Source organism: Cervus elaphus, chromosome 9 (assembly GCF_910594005.1).
Source record: "Cervus elaphus chromosome 9, mCerEla1.1, whole genome shotgun sequence".
Taxonomy (NCBI): Eukaryota; Metazoa; Chordata; class Mammalia; order Artiodactyla; family Cervidae; genus Cervus; species Cervus elaphus.
The window spans coordinates 86,295,826-86,318,787 of NC_057823.1; the positions used below are offsets into that span (position 1 = coordinate 86,295,826).

General features: G+C 39.6%; 1 protein-coding gene and 1 non-coding gene across 2 annotated transcripts; both read left to right on the top strand.

Moving 5' to 3' along the window:
- The first annotated feature begins 20,604 nt into the window (after nt 1-20,604).
- LOC122700580 (cytochrome c oxidase subunit 7C, mitochondrial) lies at nt 20,605-22,754 on the top strand. The gene is made up of 3 exons (XM_043913551.1): nt 20,605-20,792; nt 21,608-21,736; nt 22,656-22,754. The coding sequence occupies exons 1-2, from the start codon at nt 20,718-20,720 to the stop codon at nt 21,722-21,724; spliced, it is 192 nt and encodes a 63-aa protein (XP_043769486.1). The 5' UTR covers nt 20,605-20,717; the 3' UTR covers nt 21,725-21,736; nt 22,656-22,754.
- LOC122701163 lies at nt 22,494-22,556 on the top strand. Its single transcript, XR_006343000.1, has one exon. It is a non-coding gene; the product is annotated as a small nucleolar RNA Z39 (small nucleolar RNA).
- Nucleotides 22,755-22,962: the final 208 nt, after the last annotated feature.

Here is a 22,962-nt window from a genome sequence, read left to right on the forward strand (position 1 = left end):
AAAGAATCTATCTGCAATGCAGGAGACCCCTGTTGGATTTCTGGGTTGGGAAGATCTGCTGGAGAAGGGATAGGCTACCTATACCAGTATTCTTGGGCTTCCCTTGTGGCTCAGCTGGTAAAGAATCAGCCTGCAATGCAGGAGACCTGGGTTTGATCCCTGGTTTGGGAAGAGCCTCTGGAGAAGGGAAAGGCCTCCAGTATTCTTGCCTGGAAAATTCCATGGACTATATAGTCCATGTGGTCACAAAGAGTCGGATATGACTCAGTGATTTTCACTATCACTATAGCACCAAAGTAAAGTAAAAGGCAACATTAAGGCTTGTGCTAAAATCTGTTTCTTTGTTTCAGTTATATGTATAACACAAGGAAAAGATATGACCTAAATCCTATATTCCATTTTGACTACCTTTTTACTTTTAATATTATTCCATTATACCCTTAAAATCATTTTATATATACTATAACCAAAACATAGTATACTGCATATTATTAAAGATATGAGGTAGCATTTTCTGGGAGAAATGATTGTAAATTTTCTGTGTTTGATTTCTTCAGCATAGCCAAATTTTCCTTACATTATTTATAATCTTAACTGGCTCAATAAAATCACATACCCTTAGACTATGGTATCTAACATTATGTACTGCATTCATAAATAGAATCATTAGAAAAAAACCCAAAAACTAAAATTATAAAGTTTCCGCATGGATGCCTTAAATTTTTCTTTAAAGTTTATTTGTATAGTGATATGTTTGAAAGAGATAAAAATGATTTAATATTACCAAGAAACAATAATATTGTATTAAAACTTAATCAAACTGTATCATGTTTTCTTATATTTTCAAGTTGAACATACCTTTCTAACCAACATAGAAAAACTGAAACTGTTAGATTGTTTAAAAATTATTATTGAAGATGCTATATTTGAAATTAGCATTTTAAAATAAAAAACAGTGTAATCTAAAATATGACATGTAAATTATACAGTTGCATTCATGCCAAAGAAAGAAACTTGTGGTAAAATGTACCATAACTTTCTAACACTTACATTGTACAGAAACCATCTGAATATTTAAAATTTTGTCCACAACATTCTCTCCTGATTAAACAAAAACAGACACAAAGAGCTGTTCTCCTCCTCGTGTTGTCTGAAATTATCTATAGAAGTATTATTATTCCTTTTACTTATGCTTCAGTTCTTGTTAATTTGGACAGTCTCCAAAGAACGTTAATGCTCCAATATAATGTTAATGGTTTATATATTTAAAACTTATTAACTTTAGATCTCATAAAAGTCTTTTTTCTAATCTCAAAAAGAGAATGTGATTTCTGGAATCCTAGAAGGAACATTCAGAAATGTCACAGAGTGATGGGAATGGAGTAGAGTTCAGAAGCTGAAAGACAAACATCAACATTTCTCTACCTACAAGTTGAGTTTAGTGTAGGTAAAATTTTCATCCACAACCAGGTGTGACCTTGAAATCAGAAGCTACAAAATCAGTGTAAAGCTTCTAACTTTCTTAGAGTAAAGCTGGAGGAATATTTTACTATCTTCCTTCTACTTGGACTAAGAGAAAAATAACCAGCTATTGTCTGCACTGAGATACCCACTTAAAATATCATCATTGTAAGACTAGATAACCATGTGCACTAGTGAGGAAAAGACTCAGTCTTGTGTCTAGATCCTCCTGTTTCTAGTAATTAAAAACATGTTATGATTTTTTTCCCTCTATTAGTCTGAATGTTCTTTCCACCCTACCCCCATTAAGTGGTAAGTCCCTTGGAAAGAGAAAAAGGAGTCGAAGACAATTCTCAGATTCTGGGTTGGGATGACCTGGAAATGGAAACTACACCCATAAAACAGAAAGCTGAGAGAAGAGTAGATTTGAGGTATAGGATGGAGGTAAACTAACATAGGGCTTTCCATGTGGCTCAGTAGTAAAGAATCTGCCCACCAGTGCAGGAGACACAAGAGATGCAGGTTTATTCCCTGGGTCAGGAATCCCCTGGAGGATAAAAGTGGCAACCCACTCCAGTATCCTAGCCTGGGAAATCCCATGGACAGAAGAGCCTGGCAGGCTACAGTTCATGGGGCAGCTACAAAGAGTCAGACATGACTGAGCATGCATGCGTACATAAATGTAAAACGTTCACTTTCTATGGTGCCATTATGACTTCAAGGGAGGGTTTATCATTAAAACTCTTTAATGATGCCAGCGTTGAGGGAAGTCAGATTAAGCACAGGAGATGGCCAATCCGGCACCTAAGAGGGAAAGGTATGAGAACTTTTTATCCTGTCATATTTATCAAATCACCTTGTCAGACTTCTTTGGTCTTTATGATTCAAACTTGAATCTATCATCTTATTTTCTAGATATATTTAAAGTTGGCATCATTAATCTTTAACACTTGTTTCTGTAATTTTTTGTGGAATTCTAACTTATTTAAAGCTGTAAAGTGATTTCAATTCTGTGTCTGTATATTTCCCACCAAATTTTCATAGTTTGTATAAAAGAAGGAGAGAAAGCAAAAAATCTTGTTCTAAACAACATTATGCAGTTTTTGCAAATGTTATCTTTTTTCATCTTGCATGTTGTTCTAATCCATTACTGCTTCCAGATGGGAACCCCCTCCTCCCTAGGTAATCATGCCTTTCAGAAAGGCCTAACACTGTGAATTTAAATAAAACTCTTACTTCTCTTAATATTTATCTAAGCCTTTGTCTCTAGTAGTATAAAAAAAGGTTTCACTTTTCTTTTGAGAATAATAGGAAATGTACTGGAATTTTTTATTCCCCTGAAGTCAGGTTTGTCTGCATCCGCAATACTTACACAAGACTGCTCTCAGAAGTAGATATAACACATCAGTCATTTTACTTCATGTAGTAAAAATCTGTGTCCTGGGAAAAACATTTTTAATTTATCACCTGTTTTCTCAACAATAAATTGCCATTAGCCCTATCCTCTACCACCATTTCCTCCCCCTTAGGACAGGATTTCTACAACAGGAATGAAAAGTGAATGGAAAAATTAAAAACAATCTCAGCTTTTGAGTTTCTGAAAAGACGAGAAAATTCCAGTTAACATAATAGTTTGAGCAACAGGGATTTTGGATGTCACAAATTTGGAAAACTCAGCAGTGGCTACAGGACTGGAAAAGGTCAACTTTCATTCCAATCCCAAGGAAAGGCAATGCCAAAGAATGTTCAAACTACCACACAATTGTGCTCATTTCACATGCTACTAAGATAATGCTCAAAATCCTTCTAGCTAGGCTTCAGTAGTATGTGAACCAGGAACTTTCAGATGTACAAGCTAGGTTTAGAAAAAGCAGAGGAACCAGAGATCAAACTGCCAACAACCATTGGATCATACAGAAAGCAAGGGAATTCCAGAAAAACATCTACTTCTGCTTCATTGACTAAGCTAAAACCTTTGACTGTGTGGATCACAACAAACTATGGAAAATTCTTAAAGAGTTGGGAATACAAGACCACCTTACCTGCCTTCTGAGAAGCCTGTATGTAGGTTGTCAAGAAGCAACAGTTGGAACCAGACATGGAATGAGTGATTTTCCAAATTGGGAAAGGAGTACATCAAGGCTGTATATTGTCACTCTGCTTATTTAACATACTTGCAGAGTACATCATGAAAAATGCCAAGCTGGATGAATCATAAGCTGGAATAAAGATTGCTGGGATAAATATAAACAAACCTCAGATATGCAGATGAAACCACCCTTATGGCAGAAAGTGACAAGGAACTAGAGTCTCTTGATGAGGGTGAAAGAGGAGAGTGAAAAAGGTAGCTTAAAACTCAACATTCATAAACTAAGATCATGGCATCCAGTCCCATCACTTCACAGCAAATAGAAAGGGAAAAAGCAACAGATTTTATTTTCTTGGACTCCAAAATCACTGTGGACAGTGACTGCAGCCATGAAATTAAAAGACACTTGTCCTTGAAAGAAAAACTATGACAAACCTAGACAGTGTATTATTAAAAAGCAAAGACATCACTCTGGCAACAAAGGTCTGTATAGTCAAAGCTATGATGTTTAGAAATATCAATAACCTCAGATATGCAGATGACACCACATATGGCAGAAAGCGAAAAGGAACTGAAGAGCCTCTTGATGAAAGTGAAAGAGGAAAGTGAAAAAGCTGGCTAAAAACTTAGCATTCATAAAACTAAGATCATGGCATCTAGTCACATCACTTCATGGCACATAGATAGGGAAACAATGGAAACAGTGACAGACTTTATTTTCTTGGGCTCCAAAATCACTGCAGATGGTGACTGAAGGCATGAAATTAACAGTTACTTATTCCTTGGAAGAAAAGCTATGACCAACTTAGATAGCATATTAAAAAGCAGAGACAATACTTTGCCGACAAAGGTCTGTCTAGTCAAAGCTATGGTTTTTCCAGTAGTCATGTATGGATGTGAAAGTTGGACCATAAAGAAAGCTGAGAGCCAGGGGAGGAGCCAAGATGGCGGAGGAGCAGAACGGGGAGACCACTTTCTCTCCTACAAATTCATCAAAAGAATGACTGAATGCAGAGCAAACTTCACAAAACAACTTCTGATCGCTAGCTGAGGTCATCAGGCGCCCAGAAAAGCAGACCATTGTCTTCGAAAGGAGGTAGGACAAAATATAGAGGATAAAAAGTGAGACAAAAGAGCTAAGGACGGAGACCCGTCCCGGGAAGGGAGTCTTAGGCGGCCTTGCTTGGGCTAGGGTCCGGGCCTGAGTGCCCTGAGGACAATCGGAGGGAGCTTCTGTGAGGTGCCAACTTGAACTGTGGGAGACCAAAAGAGAGAGAGAGAAAATTAACCGGCCGGAACACACTGCCGGCCGTTCGCAGAACAAAGGGACGGAGAAAGTCCCGAGAAGAGCTCGCAGGCTGCGGACCGGCCCAGCCCCGCCGGAGGCAGGAGGCAGGGGGGAGGGGAGGGTCGCGGTGAGACACAGGGCGCAGGCACCCGACCGGTGCGGGCGGGGACTGGGGCTGGGGACGCAGAGGGCGGAAGGCGCGCGCACCCGACTGGCGCCAGCGGAAACTGAGACTGGGTCCGCGGAAGGGAGTGAGTGCGCCACACCTGGGGATAGCGCGCCCATCAAGCACCTCGCTGCCTGGACCGCTCTGACGGGGAAGGCACAGAGAGCAGGCGCAGCTTTTCCTTCCGCGCTTTTGTGTAACACCCGAGGGCTGGAACCTAGCGCAGCGCGGGGCGCGCTCCATATAGAACAGCCGGGAGCCTGAGCAGCGCAGACGGAGAAAGCAGCGTCAGCCCCTCCCGGCAGCGCCAGCCCGCCCCCGCAGGGCCAGCCCCTCCCCGCAGCGTCAGCCCCGCCCCGCAGCGCCAGCCCATCCCCGCAGCGTCAGCCCCTCCCAACAGTGCAACGGAACTAGCTACCTGAATAAGAGTCCACCTCCGCCCGCCTGTGTCAGGGCGGAAATGAGGCTCTGAAGAGACCGGCAAACAGAAGCCAAATAAACAAAGGGAACCGCTTCAGAAGGGACTGGTGCAACAGATTAAAATCCCTGTAGAAAACACCGACTTCACCGGAAGGGCCCTGTAGATATCGAGAAGTGTAAGCTGGAACGAGGAGCTATCTGAAACTGAGCCGAACCCACACTGACCGCAACAGCTCCAGAGAAACTCCTAGATATATTTTTACTTTTTTTTTTCTAAGTAAGGAAAAAAAAAAAAAATTTTTTTTCTTTTTATATTTTTTCTTTTTTATTTTTTCTCTTTTATTTTCCTTTAAAATTCCCTATTACTCCCCCATTACTCCTTAACTTTCATTTTCATAGATTTTTACGATTTTTTTAATTAGGGGAAAAAAAAAATTTTTTTTCTTTCTTTTTTTTTTTTGTTTTTCTTTCTTTTTTTTCTTTTTTCTTCTTTTTTTTTCCTTTCCGTTTTCTCTTTTATTTTCTATTTTTCTTTTTCTCTAAAGTCCTCTAGTGCTCCTCTACTACTCTTCATTTTCATTTTCACTACACTATAACCTTACAAAAAAAAAAAAAGAGAAGCCCTATCTTTAAACCGAAGATTATTCTCTCCCAATCTTGACTCTCTGTTTTCTACCTCAGAACACCTCTATTTCCTCCTTTCCCCTTCTCTTCCCAATCCAATTCTGTGAATCCTTGTAGGTGTCTGAGATACGGAGAACACTCTGGGAACAGACAGCTGCGTAGATCTGTCTCTCTCCTCTTGAGTCCCCCTTTTTCTCCTCCTGCTCATCTCTATCTCCCTCCTCCCTTTTCTCCTGTTCATGTAACTCTGTGAACCTCTCTGGGTGTCCCTAACGGGGGAGAACCTTTTCGCCATTAACCTAGAAGTTTTATTATCAGTGCTGTATAGTTGGAGAAGTCCTGAGACTACAGGAAGAATAAAACTGAAATCCAGAGGCAGGAAACTTAAGCCCAAAACCTGAGAACACCAGAAAACTCCTGACTACATGGAACTTTAAGTAATAAGTGACCGTCCAAAAGCCTCCATACCTACACTGAAACCAACCACCACCCAAGAGCCAATAAGTTTTAGAGCAAGACATACCATGCAAATTCTCCAGCAACACAGGAACATAGCCCCGAATGTCAACATACAGGCTGCCCAAGGTCACACCTAACACATAGACCCATCTCAAAACTCATTACTGGGCACTCCATTGCTCTCCAAAAAGAAGAAATCAAGTTCCACGCACCAGTACACTGACGCAAGCTTCCCTAACCGGGAAACCTTGACAAGCCAATCGTCTAACCCCACCCACTGGGTAAATCCTCCACAATAAAAAGGAACCACAGACCTCCAGAATACAGAAAGTCCATTCCAGACACAGCAATCTAAACAAGATGAAAAGGCAAAGAAATACCCAACAGGTAAAGGAACATGAAAAATGCCCACCAAGTCAAACAAAAGAGGAGGAGATAGGGAATCTACCTGAAAAAGAATTTAGAATAATGATAATAAAAATGATCCAAAATCTTGAAAACAAAATGGAGTTACACATAAATAGCCTGGAGACAAAGATTGAAAAGATACAAGAATTGTTTAATAAAGACCTAGAAGAAATAAAAAAGAGTCAATTAAAAATGAACAATGCAATGAATGAGATCAAAAACGCTTTGGAGGGAACCAAGAGTAGAATAATGGAGGCAGAAAATAGGATAAGTGAGATAGAAGATAAAATGGTGGAAATAAATGAAGCAGAGAGGAAAAAAGAAAAAAGGATCAAAAGAAATGAGGACAACCTCAGGGACCTCTGGGACAATGTGAAACGCCCCAACATTCGAATCATAGGAGTTCCAGAAGAAGAAGACAAAAAGAAAGGCCATGAGAAAATACTCGAGGAGATAATAGCTGAAAACTTCCCTAAAATGGGGAAGGAAATAGCCACTCAAGTCCAAGAAACCCAGAGAGTCCCAAACAGGATAAACCCAAGGCGAAACACCCCAAGACACATATTAATCAAACTAACAAAGATCAAACACAAAGAACAAATATTAAAAGCAGCAAGGGAAAAACAACAAATAACACACAAAGGGATTCCCATAAGGATAACAGCTGACCTATCAATAGAAACCCTCCAGGCCAGAAGGGAATGGCAGGACGTCCTGAAAGTAATGAAAGAGAATAACCTACAACCTAGATTACTGTATCCAGCAAGGATCTCATTCAGATATGAAGGAGAACTCAAAAGCTTTACAGATAAGCAAAAGCTGAGAGAATTCAGCACCACCAAACCAGCTCTTCAACAAATGCTAAAGGATCTTCTCTAGACAGGAAATGCAGAAAGGTTGTATAAACGTGAACCCAAAACAACAAAGTAAATGACAACGGGACCACACCTATCAATAATTACCTTAAATGTAAATGGGTTGAATGCCCCAACCAAAAGACAAAGATTGGCTGAATGGATACAAAAACAAGACCCCCATATATGCTGTCTACAAGAGACCCACCTCAAAACAAGAGACACATACAGACTAAAAGTGAAGGGCTGGAAAAAAATATTTCATGCAAATGGAGACCAAAAGAAAGCAGGAGTCGCAATACTCATATCAGATAAAATAGACTTTCAAATAAAAGCTGTGAAAAGAGACAAAGAAGGACACTACATAATGATCAAAGGATCAATCCAAGAAGAAGATATAACAATTATAAATATATATGCACCCAACATAGGAGCACCGCAATATGTGCGGCAAACACTAACGAGTATGAAAGAGGAAATTAATAGTAACACAATAATAGTGGGAGACTTTAATACCCCACTCACAACTATGGATAGATCAACTAAATAGAAAATTAACAAGGAAACACAAACTTTAAATGACACAATGGACCAGCTAGACCTAATTGATATCTATAGGACATTTTACCCCAAAACAATCAACTTCACCTTTTTCTCAAGTGCACACGGAACCTTCTCCAGAATAGATCACATCCTGGGCCATAAATCTAGTCTTGGAAAATTCAAAAAAATTGAAATCATTCCAGTCATCTTTTCTGACCACAGTGCAGTAAGATTAGATCTCAATTACAGGAAAAAAATTGTTAAAAATTCAAACACCTGGAGGCTAAATAACACGCTTCTGAATAACCAACAAATCATAGAAGAAATCAAAAAAGAAATCAAAATATGTATAGAAATGAATGAAAATGAAAACACAGCAACCCAAAACCTATGGGACACTGTAAAAGCAGTGCTAAGGGGAAGGTTCATAGCATTACAGGCTTACATCAAGAAACAAGAAAAAAGCCAAATAAATAACCTAACTCTACACCTAAAGCAATTAGAGAAGGAAGAAATGAAGAACCCCAGGGTTAGCAGAAGGAAAGAAATCTTAAAAATTAAGGCAGAAATAAATGCAATAGAAACTAAAGAGACCATAGCAAAAATCAACAAAACTAAAAGCTGGTTTTTTGAAAAAATAAACAAAATTGACAAACCATTAGCAAGACTCATTAAGAAACAAAGAGAGAAGAACCAAATTAACAAAATTAGGAATGAAAATGGAGAGATCACAACAGACAACACTGAGATACAAAGGATCATCAGAGACTACTACCAGCAGCTCTATGCCAATAAAATGGACAACTTGGATGAAATGGACAAATTCTTAGAAAAGTATAACTTTCCAAAACTGAACCAGGAAGAAATAGAAGATCTTAACAGACCCATCACAAGCAAGGAAATCAAAACTGTAATAAAAAATCTTCCAGCAAACAAAAGCCCAGGACCAGATGGCTTCACAGCTGAATTCTACCAAAAATTTAGAGAAGAGCTAACACCTATCTTACTCAAACTCTTCCAGAAAATTGCAGAAGAAGGTAAACTTCCAAACTCATTCTATGAGGCCACCATCACCCTAATTCCAAAACCTGACAAAGATGCCACAAAAAAAGAAAACTACAGGCCAATATCACTGATGAACATAGATGCAAAAATCCTTAACAAAATTCTAGCAAACAGAATCCAACAACATATTAAAAAAATCATACACCATGACCAAGTGGGCTTTATCCCAGGAATGCAAGGATTCTTCAATATCTGCAAATCAATCAATGTAATACACCACATTAACAAATTGAAAGATAAAAACCATATGATTATCTCAATAGATGCAGAGAAAGCCTTTGACAAAATTCAACACTCATTTATGATTAAAACTCTCCAAAAAGCAGGAATAGAAGGAACATACCTCAACATAATAAAAGCTATATATGACAAACCCACAGCAAGCATCACCCTCAATGGTGAAAAATTGAAAGCATTTCCCCTGAAATCAGGAACAAGACAAGGGTACCCACTCACCACTACTATTCAACACAGTGTTGGAAGTGTTGGCCACAGCAATCAGAGCAGAAACAGAAGTAAAAGGAATCCAGATAGGAAAAGAAGAAGTGAAACTCTCACTGTTTGCAAATGACATGATCCTCTACATAGAAAACCCTAAAGACTCTACCAGAAAATTACTAGAACTAATCAATGAATATAGTAAAGTTGCAGGATATAAAATTAACACACAGAAATCCCTTGCATTCCTATATACTAACAATGAAAAAACAGAAAGAGAAATTAAGGAAACAATACCATTCACCATTGCAACAAAAAGAATAAAATACTTAGGAGTATATCTACCTAAAGAAACAAAAGACCTATACATAGAAAACTATAAAACACTGATGAAAGAAATCAAAGAGGACACAAACAGATGGAGAAACATACCGTGTTCATGGATTGGAAGAATCAATATTGTCAAAATGGCTATTCTACCCAAAGCAATCTATAGATTCAATGCAATCCCTATCAAGCTACCAACGGTATTTTTCACAGAACTAGACCAAAGAATTTCACAATTTGTATGGAAATACAAAAAACCTCGAATAGCCAAAGTAATCTTGAGAAAGAAGAATGGAACTGGAGGAATCAACCTGCCTGACTTCAGACTCTACTACAAAGCCACAGTCATCAAGACAGTGTGGTACTGGCACAAAGACAGAAATATAGACCAATGGAACAGAATAGAAAGCCCAGAGATAAATCCACGAACCTATGGACACCTTATCTTTGACAAAGGAGGCAAGGATATACAATGGAAAAAAGACAACCTCTTTAACAAGTGGTGCTGGGAAAACTGGTCAACCACTTGCAAAAGAATGAAACTAGAACACTTTCTAACACCATACACAAAAATAAACTCAAAATGGATTAAAGATCTAAATGTAAGACCAGAAACTATAAAACTCCTAGAGGAGAACATAGGCAAAACACTCTCTGACATAAATCACAGCAAGATCCTCTATGACCCACCTCCCAGAATATTGGAAATAAAAGCAAAACTAAACAAATGGGACCTAATGAAACTTAAAAGCTTTTGCACTACAAAAGAAACTATAAGTAAGGTGAAAAGACAGCCGTCAGATTGGGAGAAAATAATAGCAAATGAAGAAACAGACAAAGGATTAATCTCAAAAATATACAAGCAACTCCTGCAGCTCAATTCCAGAAAAATAAATGACCCAATCAAAAAATGGACCAGAGAACTAAACAGACATTTCTCCAAAGAAGACATACAGATGGCTAACAAACACATGAAAAGGTGCTCAACATCACTCATTATTAGAGAAATGCAAATCAAAACCACAATGAGGTACCATTACACACCAGTCAGGATGGCTGCTATCCAAAAGTCTACAAGCAATAAATGCTGGAGAGGCTGTGGAGAAAAGGGAACCCTCTTACACTGTTGGTGGGAATGCAAACTAGTACAGCCACTATGGAAAACAGTGTGGAGATTCCTTAAAAAACTGGAAATAGAACTGCCATATGACCCAGCAATACCACTTCTGGGCATACACACTGAGGAAACCAGATCTGAAAGAGACACGTGCACCCCAATGTTCATTGCAGCACTGTTTATAATAGCCAGGACATGGAAGCAACCTAGATGCCCATCAGCAGATGAATGGATAAGGAAGCTGTGGTACATATACACCATGGAATATTACTCTGCCATCAAAAAGAATTCATTTGAACCAGTCCTAATGAGATGGATGAAACTGGAGCCCCTTATACAGAGTGAAGTAAGCCAGAAAGATAAAGAACATTACAGCATACTAACACATATATATGGAATTTAGAAAGATGGTAACGATAACCCTATATGCAAAACAGAAAAAGAGACACAGAAATACAGAACAGACTTTTGAACTCTGTGGGAGAAGGTGAGGGTGGGATGTTTCAAAAGAACAGCATGTATACTATCTATGGTGAAACAGATCACCAGCCCAGGTGGGATGCATGAGACAAGTGCTCTGGCCTGGTACACTGGGAAGACCCAGAGGAATCGGGTGGAGAGGGAGGTGGGAGGGGGGATCGGGATGGGGAATACATGTAACTCTATGGCTGATTCATATCAATGTATGACAAAACCCACTGAAATGTTGTGAAGTAATTAGCCTCCAACTAATAAAAAAATTAAAAAAAAAAAAAAAAGAAAGCTGAGAGCCAAAGAATTGATGCTTTTGTACTATGGTGCTGGAGAAGACTCTTGAGGGTCCTTTTGACGGCAATTTTAGAAAGGTGATAACGATAACCCTATATGCAAAACAGAAAAAGAGACACAGAAATACAGAACAGACTTTTGAACTCTGTGGGAGAATGTGAGGGTGGGATATTTCAAAAGAACAGCATGTATACTATCTATGGTGAAACAGATCACCAGCCCAGGTGGGATGCATGAGACAAGTGCTCCGGCCTGGTGCACTGGGAAGACCCAGAGTAATCGGGTGGAGAGGGAGGTGGGAGGGGGGATCGGGATTGGGAATACATGTAAATCCATGGCTGATTCATATCAATGTATGACAAAACCCACTGGAAAAAAAAAAATAAATAAAATAAAATAAAAAAGAAAATTAGTCCTGAATATTCATTGGAAGAACTGATTTTAAAGCTGAAGCTCAAATATTTTAACCACCTGATGTGAAGAGCTGACACACTGGAAAAGACCCTGACCTGGGAGAAATCCAAGGCAGGAGGAGAAGGGGACAACAGAGGATAAGATGGTTGGATGACATCACTGACTCGATGGACATGAGTTTTAGCAAGCTCCAGGAGTTGGTGAGGGACAGGGAGCCTAGTGTGCTGCAGTCCATGGGGTCGCAGAATCAGACACAACTGAGTGATTGGAATGAACTGAACTGATGGTGTTTCCAGTAGTCATGTATGGATGTGAGAGTTGGTCAATAAAGAAGGGTGAGCACTAAAGAATTAATGCTTTTGAACTGGTGCTAGAGAAGACTCTTCAGAGTTCCTTGGACTGCAAGGAGATCAAACCAGTCAATCCTAAAGAAAATCAACCCTGAGTATTCACTGGCACGACTGATGCTGAAGCTGAAACTCAATACTTTGGCCTCCTGATGCGAAGAACTGACTCGCTGGAAAAGACCCCGATGCTGGGAAAGATTGAAGGCAGGAGGAGAAGAGGACAGCAGAGGATGAGACGGTTGGATAGCATTACCGACTCAGTGGACATGCATTTGAACAAATTCTGGGAGATAGTGAAGGATACACCAGGGAAGACTGGCATTCTGCAGTCTGTGGGGTCTGAAAGAGTCAAACAGGACTTAGTGACTGAACAACAGGTACAGAACTAAGGATAGGTTCACAGAGAACACAGATTCATACAACAGAAACAAAACAAAAGCAACCGTTAATACCACTTTCTATCTGTCCTGGATTCAGTGTGGAACCGAAGGGAGGATCAACAGAAGCTTATAAACGTTCAACAGTACAGATAGTTGAGGGCACATAATGGTGGCAGAGAAGAGAGTGGGTTTCCCTGGTTATTGATGAGCCTACCTGACGTCAGTTCCCTCTTGTAAATGGTAGCTTCCTTCTCCCCCTGGGTACTGACAGTAGTGACATTGCTGTCATGTCCTTCATGCCATCTGCTGGCTGCCTCCTGCAGTGGGAGTGTCGCTCCACGATCTTTTGAGAACTCCTAAGGTCCCCGATCCAAAAAACTGTTGATGTCTCTGTCTCTATCCCTGGGCTCTTTTTCGTTTGTTTGTTTCAAGACTGGGCAGTTACAGGCTTGTAGGCTTGAGGGGTGCAGCTTGGAGGTGGTGGTTTAGTTGCTAAGTCATGTCCAACTCTTGGGACCCAATAGACTGTAGCCTGCCAGGCTCCTCTGTCCATGGGATTCTCCAGGCAAGAATACTGGAGTGGGGTGCCGTTTCCTTCTCCAAGGGATCTTCCCAACCCAGGAATTGAACCAGGGTCTTCTGCACTGCAGGCAGATTCTTTACCGACTGAGGTACAAGGGAAGCCCCAAGTGAAAGTGAAAGTCACTCAGTCTTATCTGACTCTTTGCGATCCCATGTACTATACATTCCATGGAATTCTCTAGGCCAGAATACTGGAGTGGGTAGCCTTTCCCTTTGCCAGGTGATCTTCCCAACCCAGGGATTGAACCCAGGTGTCCCGTATTGCTGTTGGATTCTTTACCAACTGAGTCTGCTGTCTGCCTCCTGCAGTGGGAGTGTTGCTCCAGGATCTTTTGTTGAGAACACCTAAGATCCCCTATCCAATAAACAGTTGATGTCTCTGTCTATCTCTGGGCTCTTTTTCTTTTAATTTTTGGTTTTGAGGCTGGGCAGTTACATGGCTTGCAGTCTTTAGCAATGCAGTTTAATAGCCTTCGAACAACCCTATATAGTAAGTAACATTACTGTCCCCATTTGAAAGATGAGGAAGGAACTTACTCCTTGCCAAAGCTAAACAATCAGGGTAGATCTTTCATTTGAGCCCATGTCATTCTGATTCCAGGTACAGTAAATTGCCTGAAGTGTGCAAATCTCGCAAAGTGTGCAGAATAGGAAGTTACAGGATTATGAGTATCTGCAGCAGTGTAGCAGAGTCCCAAGGTAATATATAACCACAGGATGTTGAATTCCTGCAGAGGTACTCCATAAGATTCCAGCAAGAAACGAGAAGGTCTCTGCAGAGGAGATGCTTTATTCAACCAAACATTTCCAATTTCCTCTCAGACACACAGAAATCTGTATATCATTTAATTGGGTTTGGATAAGGTGGTAGCATGTGATTGGTTTCGATAATAGAATACAGGCACAAGTAGTGTATGCCACCTACTTACCTGGCCCTAGTGTAAGTCTCTACCTTCTTAGCAGGGTGGCAGGCAGGGTCAATCCAGAAGACTGAGTGAGGCCCAAGAAGATGGTGACTCTAGGATTACCAAATGGAAGATTGCAGCCAAACATCTGATTCAGATTGTGAATGAGTAAGAAATAAATCTTTGTTGTGTTAAGCCATTAAAATTTGGGGCTCATTTGTTACATTAGCTAGCTTTAATTGCCTTACCTAGCCCCGGTTCTATAAAGCAAAGAGCAAAATCAATGAAGTAACACTACAACAACCTTCTCTGTGAGGAGAATTCATGATTTATTAGCTTATTTACATGTGCTAATACTGTTCCAGAAAATATTTGAGGTATAGAACAAAGACACGTACTATAGACTATGATAAAATAAAATTGCATAGAAAAGTGAAGCAAAGCTAAATAAATTAAGAAGAGAAGATGGAGCTAAGAGTAAAGTATACAAAATACCTTCACAGTCTCCACAGAAGGTAGGTCACACATTTGGCTCTAAGTTCTCTAGGAATAAGTATATGGGGGAAAAAATTGCAATAAAGCTTGTTATTCACAGCATTCATAAGGAAAAAGCAAATCAGCTACTCAGGAGAAGCATGTTTATTTTAGTTCTAAGACCAGAGAGAAATTTCTCCTATGGGTCCTCATAAAAATGACACCATGAAATACATTGAAACATATCCTCAGAGGGAAAACAAAATCCTCAGAGTAAACACAGCAATGAGTTTCATGAGTCTGTTGTTTAAAAAAAAAAAAAAGAATCCCTTAGTACAAACTGGTAAGAAGATGCTGAATCCAATTTAGAACAAAGATAGTGTTTTTAATGCTGTTAGTGAGGGTATAGATTATCTGAGAGATGTGAAGAGAACTGGGAAATTAAACCTAATCCACTTTGTATAATTTTATAATTAGTTGAAATATTTAAAAGAACTGTTTGTGAGTTTACTAATAATTTACTCAAAGTGCATAAATGTTATCTCAAGAAAACCCTATTTTTCTTAATTAAAAGCGCAAACTGAAAAGCCAGATACAAAAGCTATTATATCATAAATAAACACATCTTTCTGGACTGTATTAACCATGTCATTGCCAGTCTGTTGTCTAGAGGAACAAAGTGCCTTTGATTGGAACCTGTAATCTCACCTGATTGGAAAAGACCCTGATGCTGGGAGGGATTGGGGGCAGGAGGAGAAGGGACGACAGAGGATGAGATGGCTGGAGGGCATCACCTACTTGATGGACATGAGTTTGGGTAAACTCCGGGAACTGGTGATGGACAGGGAGGCCTGGCGTGCTGCGATTCATGGGGTCGCAAAGAGTAGGACATGACTGAGCGACTGAACTGAACTGAACTGAATATCATCTGAATCTAGTAGACATATACCGACACTTGATATGCATTGATCAGCAAAAAAAGAGCTTAGTTATAGACCAAGGTTTCCAGATAGTCCTTATGTGCAGTTCTTTACAAAACAAAACAAAAGTATTGCAACAAAGTCGGTTTATTTTCAAATATCTCCTATATTTTACTTACTTCTATCAAAAAAGGATTTTTTAGAATGATGCATTGAATTTGTTTTCAATATTCCCTTCCTCATTTATGTGTTTCCCTAAAATAAATGAATGAAACTATTTAATTATTCAGTATTACAGTTACAGACACAAGCAGGAAATGCCATAATGAATTTAAAGAAACCTGGCCAAAGCAATATAAGGTTTCATTATAAGTTAAGTCAAGAGGGAGATGGCCCATAAACATAAAAACAATCAGTGATTTTCAATTTGAGAAATGTTAGTTTCTGTGTTCACCTTGTAAAAATGTATCTAACTATACTCGGCAATTCTCCATGACAAATAATTAACCTACAAATTAATCTTCAAAAAGTGAATCATTGTTAAACTTTCATTGAGATTAAGCAATAAATTTGGAATGAAAAACATGATATGTTTTTAGGGAAAAATTGGTATTTAAAAGTAATAAAATGAGTAAAATATACAACTTGATCATGTAAGTATTGTTTTTTTCTTTTTGCAGAAATTTTTCTTCCAGTTGGTCATCACTAAATCATTCAGAAGACTGGCACAATATTCTCAAACTGTAACTGCCTCAGTGGAATCACATTTTATTCTTTCCTAAAACCAGGTTTGGTTTTTTTTTTCTTTTCTCTCTATAAATGTAAAAATTTAAAAAGGCTAGCATGATATTCTGATTTTAATTCTACAGTAGCAGGAATTTCTAAAAACTTGAGAACAAAAAAACTTGAGTATTAAATGTAGAATAGAAACATAAACTTCTTTAATAAACAATTTATTTTTGAATTCTAACCTAGTTCCTAAAAATCTAATGTAGTAGCTGTTGAGAGACATGACACATACTGTTCTTTAATTTCTAGATATATTGTTCTATATAATGCAATTTCAGTCTCCAAAGATTCATGTAGGTCTAGAAAGTACATTGCTCACTCTCTGATATACACCCTATTCACTATTAAAATAATTGGATTTTATTTTTAAAATACAACCTAGGAGTAAACCTCGTGTCCCTAAAGATATTTTCTGTTTTGTTCGAATCCATGAAATGTCTCATTTCTCTTGAAATTCATTTTATAGCAAAAGAGTATCATACTGAATCAAAAGGTTCTCAAGGATGATATGCATTTTCCTTGCCATTCACTATGACTGAATTTAGAAATGTTAGGTTATGTGTATAAGAAATTGTGCATGGTACCCGTTCCAGATCTCTATTCCTTTACAATAAACTATCCCAAAATTTAACATCTTAAAACAATTTATTATTTTCTTTTATATTTCTGGAGGCTGATAGGTTCAGATGAGCAGTTGTTGTTCCAGTTATTTATTGTGGCATAACAAACTACCCCAAACTTACTGGCTTGAAAGAATGACCATCTAATTATGTCTCACAAATCTGTAGATCAGCATTTTGGGCAAGGCTAAACTGGGCATATCTTCTCTACACAGCAATGACTGGCGTCCTTCAGTATTAGTCAACTAGCAGCTGGACTGGACTGGACTGGAGAATCCAAGATACCTTTACTCACATACTTGACATCTAAGCTTGTGCCCCACTTCTTTTCCAATGAATTATTCAGAACTCTCCAGGTGCCTCTCCAACAAGTAATCAAACTTCTTAACATGAAGTTCAGGGTTGTGAGGGGAAACCTTCCAAAAACAGGAAAGGAAGCTGCCAATTTCATAAGGACTGGGCAGGATACTAACAAGGCATCACTTACACCAAATTCTCTTGGTCGAAATAGTCACACAGAGTCTATCCAGATTCAGGGAGCAAAGGAATACCCCTCCCCTCCCATGTCATGATAAAATGAGTTCACACAGCCCATGAGGGGCAGATAATTTCAAAGCCATACACAAGAATTTCTCCTGTAGTTCCCTTTGGAGTTAACTGACAGATACACAGAGGAGAATCAATTAATATGAATTAGAAGTAACAATGAACCAAATATACAGGAGGTATTATGTACATTAGAATGAAAAAGAGAATTCAGAAAACCTTAACTATTAACTGTGAAAACATTTCCCAATTATAGTTAAATCATAATCCTTTAATACATAAAGACACTGATGGGGACTTTTAAAAAAACCGAATATCATATATTCTCTGTCAATAAGGAGAAAACACCAGTTATATTTACATGTATCTCTACTCAGTTACCGGAGAAGGCAATGACACCCCACTCCAGTACTCTTGCCTGGAAAATCCCATGGATGGAGGAGCCTGGTAGGCTGCAGTCCATGGGGTCGCTAAGAGTCAGACACGACTGAGCGACTTCACATACACTTTTCACTTTCACACATTGGAGAAGGAAATGGCAACCCACTCCAGTGTTCTTGCCTGGAGAATCCCAGGGACGGGGGAGCCTGGTGGGCTGCCGTCTATGGGGTCACACTGAGTCGGACACGACTGAAGTGACTCAGCAGCAGCAGCTACTCAGTTACAAGCTCTTGTAGAAATAAAATTTCTTCACTTCGTTTTTTTGTGTTTTGATCGAAGTGAAACATGGCTTAAACATACACTTTATATCCAGTTTTCAAAGACTTAAATCTTATTCAACTTTGTTTACTACTACTGCATAAAAGAGTCATCTGTGCACTCTGCCACAAATGAATAACATAAAACTTAGGTTAGCATGGCCCTTCACAATTTAACCTAATGCTGCTTTCCTGGCCTCATTTATCACCAATTTCTTCCCAATACCCTCTAGTCAAAGACTACCAGCAGTGAGTGAGTGAGTCTCTCAGTCGTGTCCGACTCTTTGTGACCCCATGGACTAAACAGTCCATGGAATTCTCCAGGTAGGAATACTGAAGTGAGTTCAGTTCAGTTCAGTTGCTCAGTCCCATCGTGTCAGACTTTTTGTGACCCCATAGACTGCAGCATGTCAGGCTTCCCTGTCCATCACTAACTCCCAGAGTTTGCTCAAACTCATGCCCACTGAGTCAGTGATGCCATCCAACCACCTCATTCTCTGTCACCCCCTTCTCCTCCTGCCTTCAATCTTTCCCAGCATCAGGGTCTTTTCCATTGAGTCAGTTCTTCCCATCTGGTGACCAAAGTATTGGAGCTTCCTTTAGGATTGACTGGTTGGATCTCCTTGCAGTCCAAGGGACTCTCAAGAGTCTTCTCTAGCACCACAGTTCAAAAGGAATAATTCTTCAGCACTCAGCTTCATTGTCCAACTCTCACAGCCATACAAGAATACTGGAAAAAAACATAGCTTTGGCTAGACAGACCTTTGTCAGCACTCAAGTGGGTAGCCATTCTGTTCTATAAATGAAGAAGTTGGGTTTATTATTGGTTGCAGTAAGGGAGATCAAATACCTAGAGGAACCCTCGGGATCTCAATAAGGTGTTAGAATTTATAGGATTTCGGCTTGTTTCCAGTGACTTTTACTATCTTAACTAATTTTACCTAGGAGGAAAAAGACTAGTTTATGATTAACATTGTAATTGACAGAGAAGCAGAAATGCTATTGATGACATATGGTGATGTTTGGTCATTTTTGTGATTTGAACAATGTTCATGTTTTGTCTGTGTTCATATGTAATAGAGTGATCTTAAGTTCTTGAGCCATCACTTTGATGGGCATGTCCTATTAATTTGCTTAGGTTCAGCAGAAGAGGACCAGCTCCTAGTCCAGGCTGGCCAGGATCACAGGCTGTTTTCTCTTCCGCACTCCCAACAGGCGACACTAATGCTGGCCTTGAGTTTTCTCTGCCCTCTTTCCCTATTTCTGTTCCACTTAGTTCTCTATATTTCCAAGGGGGCTTTCCTTGTGGCTTAGACAGTAAAGAATCTGCCTGCAATGCTGGAGACCCAGGTTTGATCTCTGGGATGGCAAGATCCCCTGGAGAAAGGAATGGCAATCCACTCCAGTATTCTTGCCTGGAGAATTCCAGGGACAGAGGAGTCTGGGGGGCAAGTCCGACAGGACTGAGCAACTACACTTACTTCCAGTAACCCTTCCCTTGGCACTTCAACTCAATTTTCTCTCTGAAATCCTTTGCACCGCATATTATTTGATTATTTGTTGTTATGCTTTCTTCACACATCTCAGAGCAACAGAGTAGTAGTGCAAATTAGAGACACTTAGCATATAGCCACAAAAAAAGAAAAGGGAGAGGTTTATTTTCCTTTTCCATAAACTAGAACACACGTAAACTGCTTCGTTAACTTCAGTAAAATCGTTTTAGAAACAAGCCTAAAGAACTCAGCTCTAAATGAGTCACTGCGAGAATCTGCTGCCAGACTACGTTTCCCACAATCCTTCAGGGCCGACAAGGCGCCTCGGTGCTATAAACTACAATTCCCACAATCCTCGGCGCGGCATTTTCTCGCGTTTTCCGAGAACTGTGCCGCATTTCCCATCTTCCCTTTCGATCCTTACACTTTGGGGAACAAGGTCGTGAGGAAGCAGGGCGCGTTTTGCGGCCGCCATTTCTTCCGCCTTCAGTCTCGATCTTTTGTAGAGCTTCCAACAGCGCTATGTTGGGACAGAGCATCCGGAGGTTCACAACCTCTGTGGTTCGTCGGAGCCACTACGAGGAGGGTCCAGGGAAGGTTAGTATGGAAGGGGCCTGCTTCGTTGGGTAGGGGGCACTTGGCCGCGACTGACTGAACTCCGAGGCGGACTATGTGCCGTGAAGAGAGAAATGGGAAGCCAGGGTTTTGAGTTGGGACGTCGACTAGCATTCCGCTTTCCCCAGAGACCCGGGAGAAAGTTCAGGAGTGTGACTGCGCGCTGTAGTGTAAATGAAGCCAGAGGCCTTGTCTCTCTCTAGCGCTCCCCCCATTTACCCTAGCGTCCCACCCTGCCCTTCAAAATTCGGGGGACCTTAGAGCCTCTGACTGCAGGTATTGTGGCTTAAAACCTAGCTAAAGGTCACCGGCTTCGAAGTGAAGGTCATTTGAAAACTCGGGATTGTGAGGGCCTGTGGTGTGAGGCTAGTCTTAAACTAATTGACGAAATTAGAAGTATTAACCGCCTTTGAGGTTGGTTTTAGCTTTAATTATAAATAGCTTCAAGCGGGTAGTTAGCTGTAACAGCCTCCTGAAGTTACCCTGAGGCCTAGAAATGGGCGTAGAGGGATAGAGTCGAAGAGGAAAGCCAGGAATTTTTTTTTTTACCGTCTAGTGTTTGCGGGGAAGGTCAGATGATTCTAAAGATGTTTAAAAGTGCTATCTATGGTTAAGTTGCTCAGTATTCCATACATAACAATGGTGGACCAGGATTGTTCCAGAGCTCGAGTATTTGACCAGACATATGTAACCTGATTATATAAAAATTAGCGTTTCCTCTGTACTTATTTTTAATCTGTAAAATCAGATGGTTTGAAGTTCAGTATTTGTTGTTTGTTCTGTTTTGTTCCCAACAGAATATACCTTTTTCAGTGGAAAACAAGTGGAGGTTACTAGCTATGATGACTTTGTTCTTTGGGTCTGGATTTGCTGCACCTTTCTTTATAGTGAGACACCAACTGCTTAAAAAGTAACCCATGAGACAGGTAAATTTAATGGGTTTATAACCTTCACAGAAGTTTGTCCTTTATTCCTTTCTTCCCTTAACCACCCACTCCGTCAAAATCACAAATACACCTGAAGTTAGGTGGGCATGTTACATTGGTGGAGACCGGTTAAACCTATGGACAAACATATCTTTGCCTGAAAGCCAGTGTTTATTGAATACTGCTGTTTTTAGGCACACCTAATATTAATAGGCTCAGATTGCTTCCCAGGCAAGACTGTGAGGTGTTAACGTGATTTAAGACCAAAAAAAAAAAATGTCAACTTGCATAGTATTCCTTAGCTAGCGGTGGTCATCAGGATTTCTGTTCAGGCAGTCTTGTTCCAGAGCTGAGGTTCTTGACCAGGAAAAGTTCTAGTAAACTGATTTAATTTTCATCTGTCTTGAGGGTGGTATATGTTAATCTGTACATGAAGGAATCGTGTGTGCTGCAAGATTAGTAGAGTCCCTGAGTAAGAAGGAAATGGCAAACCACTCCAGTATTCTTGCCTGGAAAATCACATTGACAGAGGAACCTGGTGGCTACATTCCACGGGATTTCAAGAGTCAGACACGACTGAGAAACTAAAGCACCACTGAGTGAGAAGATTAATATTGTAATTAGAATTTTCATCAAAAAATAACACTGTAGGAGGTTCTGTGGGTTGGTTGGAATAAATTGCAGAATATACTTTAGAAAAGAAGAACTTCACTTGTCTTAGTTTAGAAGGGAAATGACTTATCCAAGCCATTACTTGCTGCATATGATGAAGCAAATCAGTATGAGTAAAATCATGATACTGTAAACGCTTTCTGATGCACCAGTCATAAATTGAAGGACAGACAATGCATTAATGAAACTGAATGATTTCTATTAAATGAGTTTTAAATGTCATTAATTTTTTTGTTTTTATTCACAGATAGGAAGAGGAACATATTAAGAGGTGCAGTCTCTTAAAAGGATCAAACCCTTGAACTCAGCATCCTAGATACGTTTGTAAATAAACTTATGGCATAAATCCTTATTGCCTCCTCTCTGAAATATGGAACATGATAATTGAACACGTGCTTACATTTTATTTGGGTAATAATGCATTATTAGTTTCTTAAATATGTATTTGATTTAGCTTATTTCTTGGTCTTAAATTCTGATTTTTTTTGTTTGTTTGTTTCATGGGTCAGAAATTGTCGGCAATTCATTATAAAAGAGAAGTGCAGACTTACCCT

Excerpts from the sequence above, each read along its gene's own strand:
- LOC122700580 (XM_043913551.1), top strand. The coding sequence starts at position 20,718 with ATGTTGGGACAGAGCATCCGGAGGTTCACAACCTCTGTGGTTCGTCGG. Across the intron at positions 20,793-21,607 it reads ACGAGGAGGGTCCAGGGAAG|AATATACCTTTTTCAGTGGA; the intron begins GTTAGTATGGAA and ends TGTTCCCAACAG.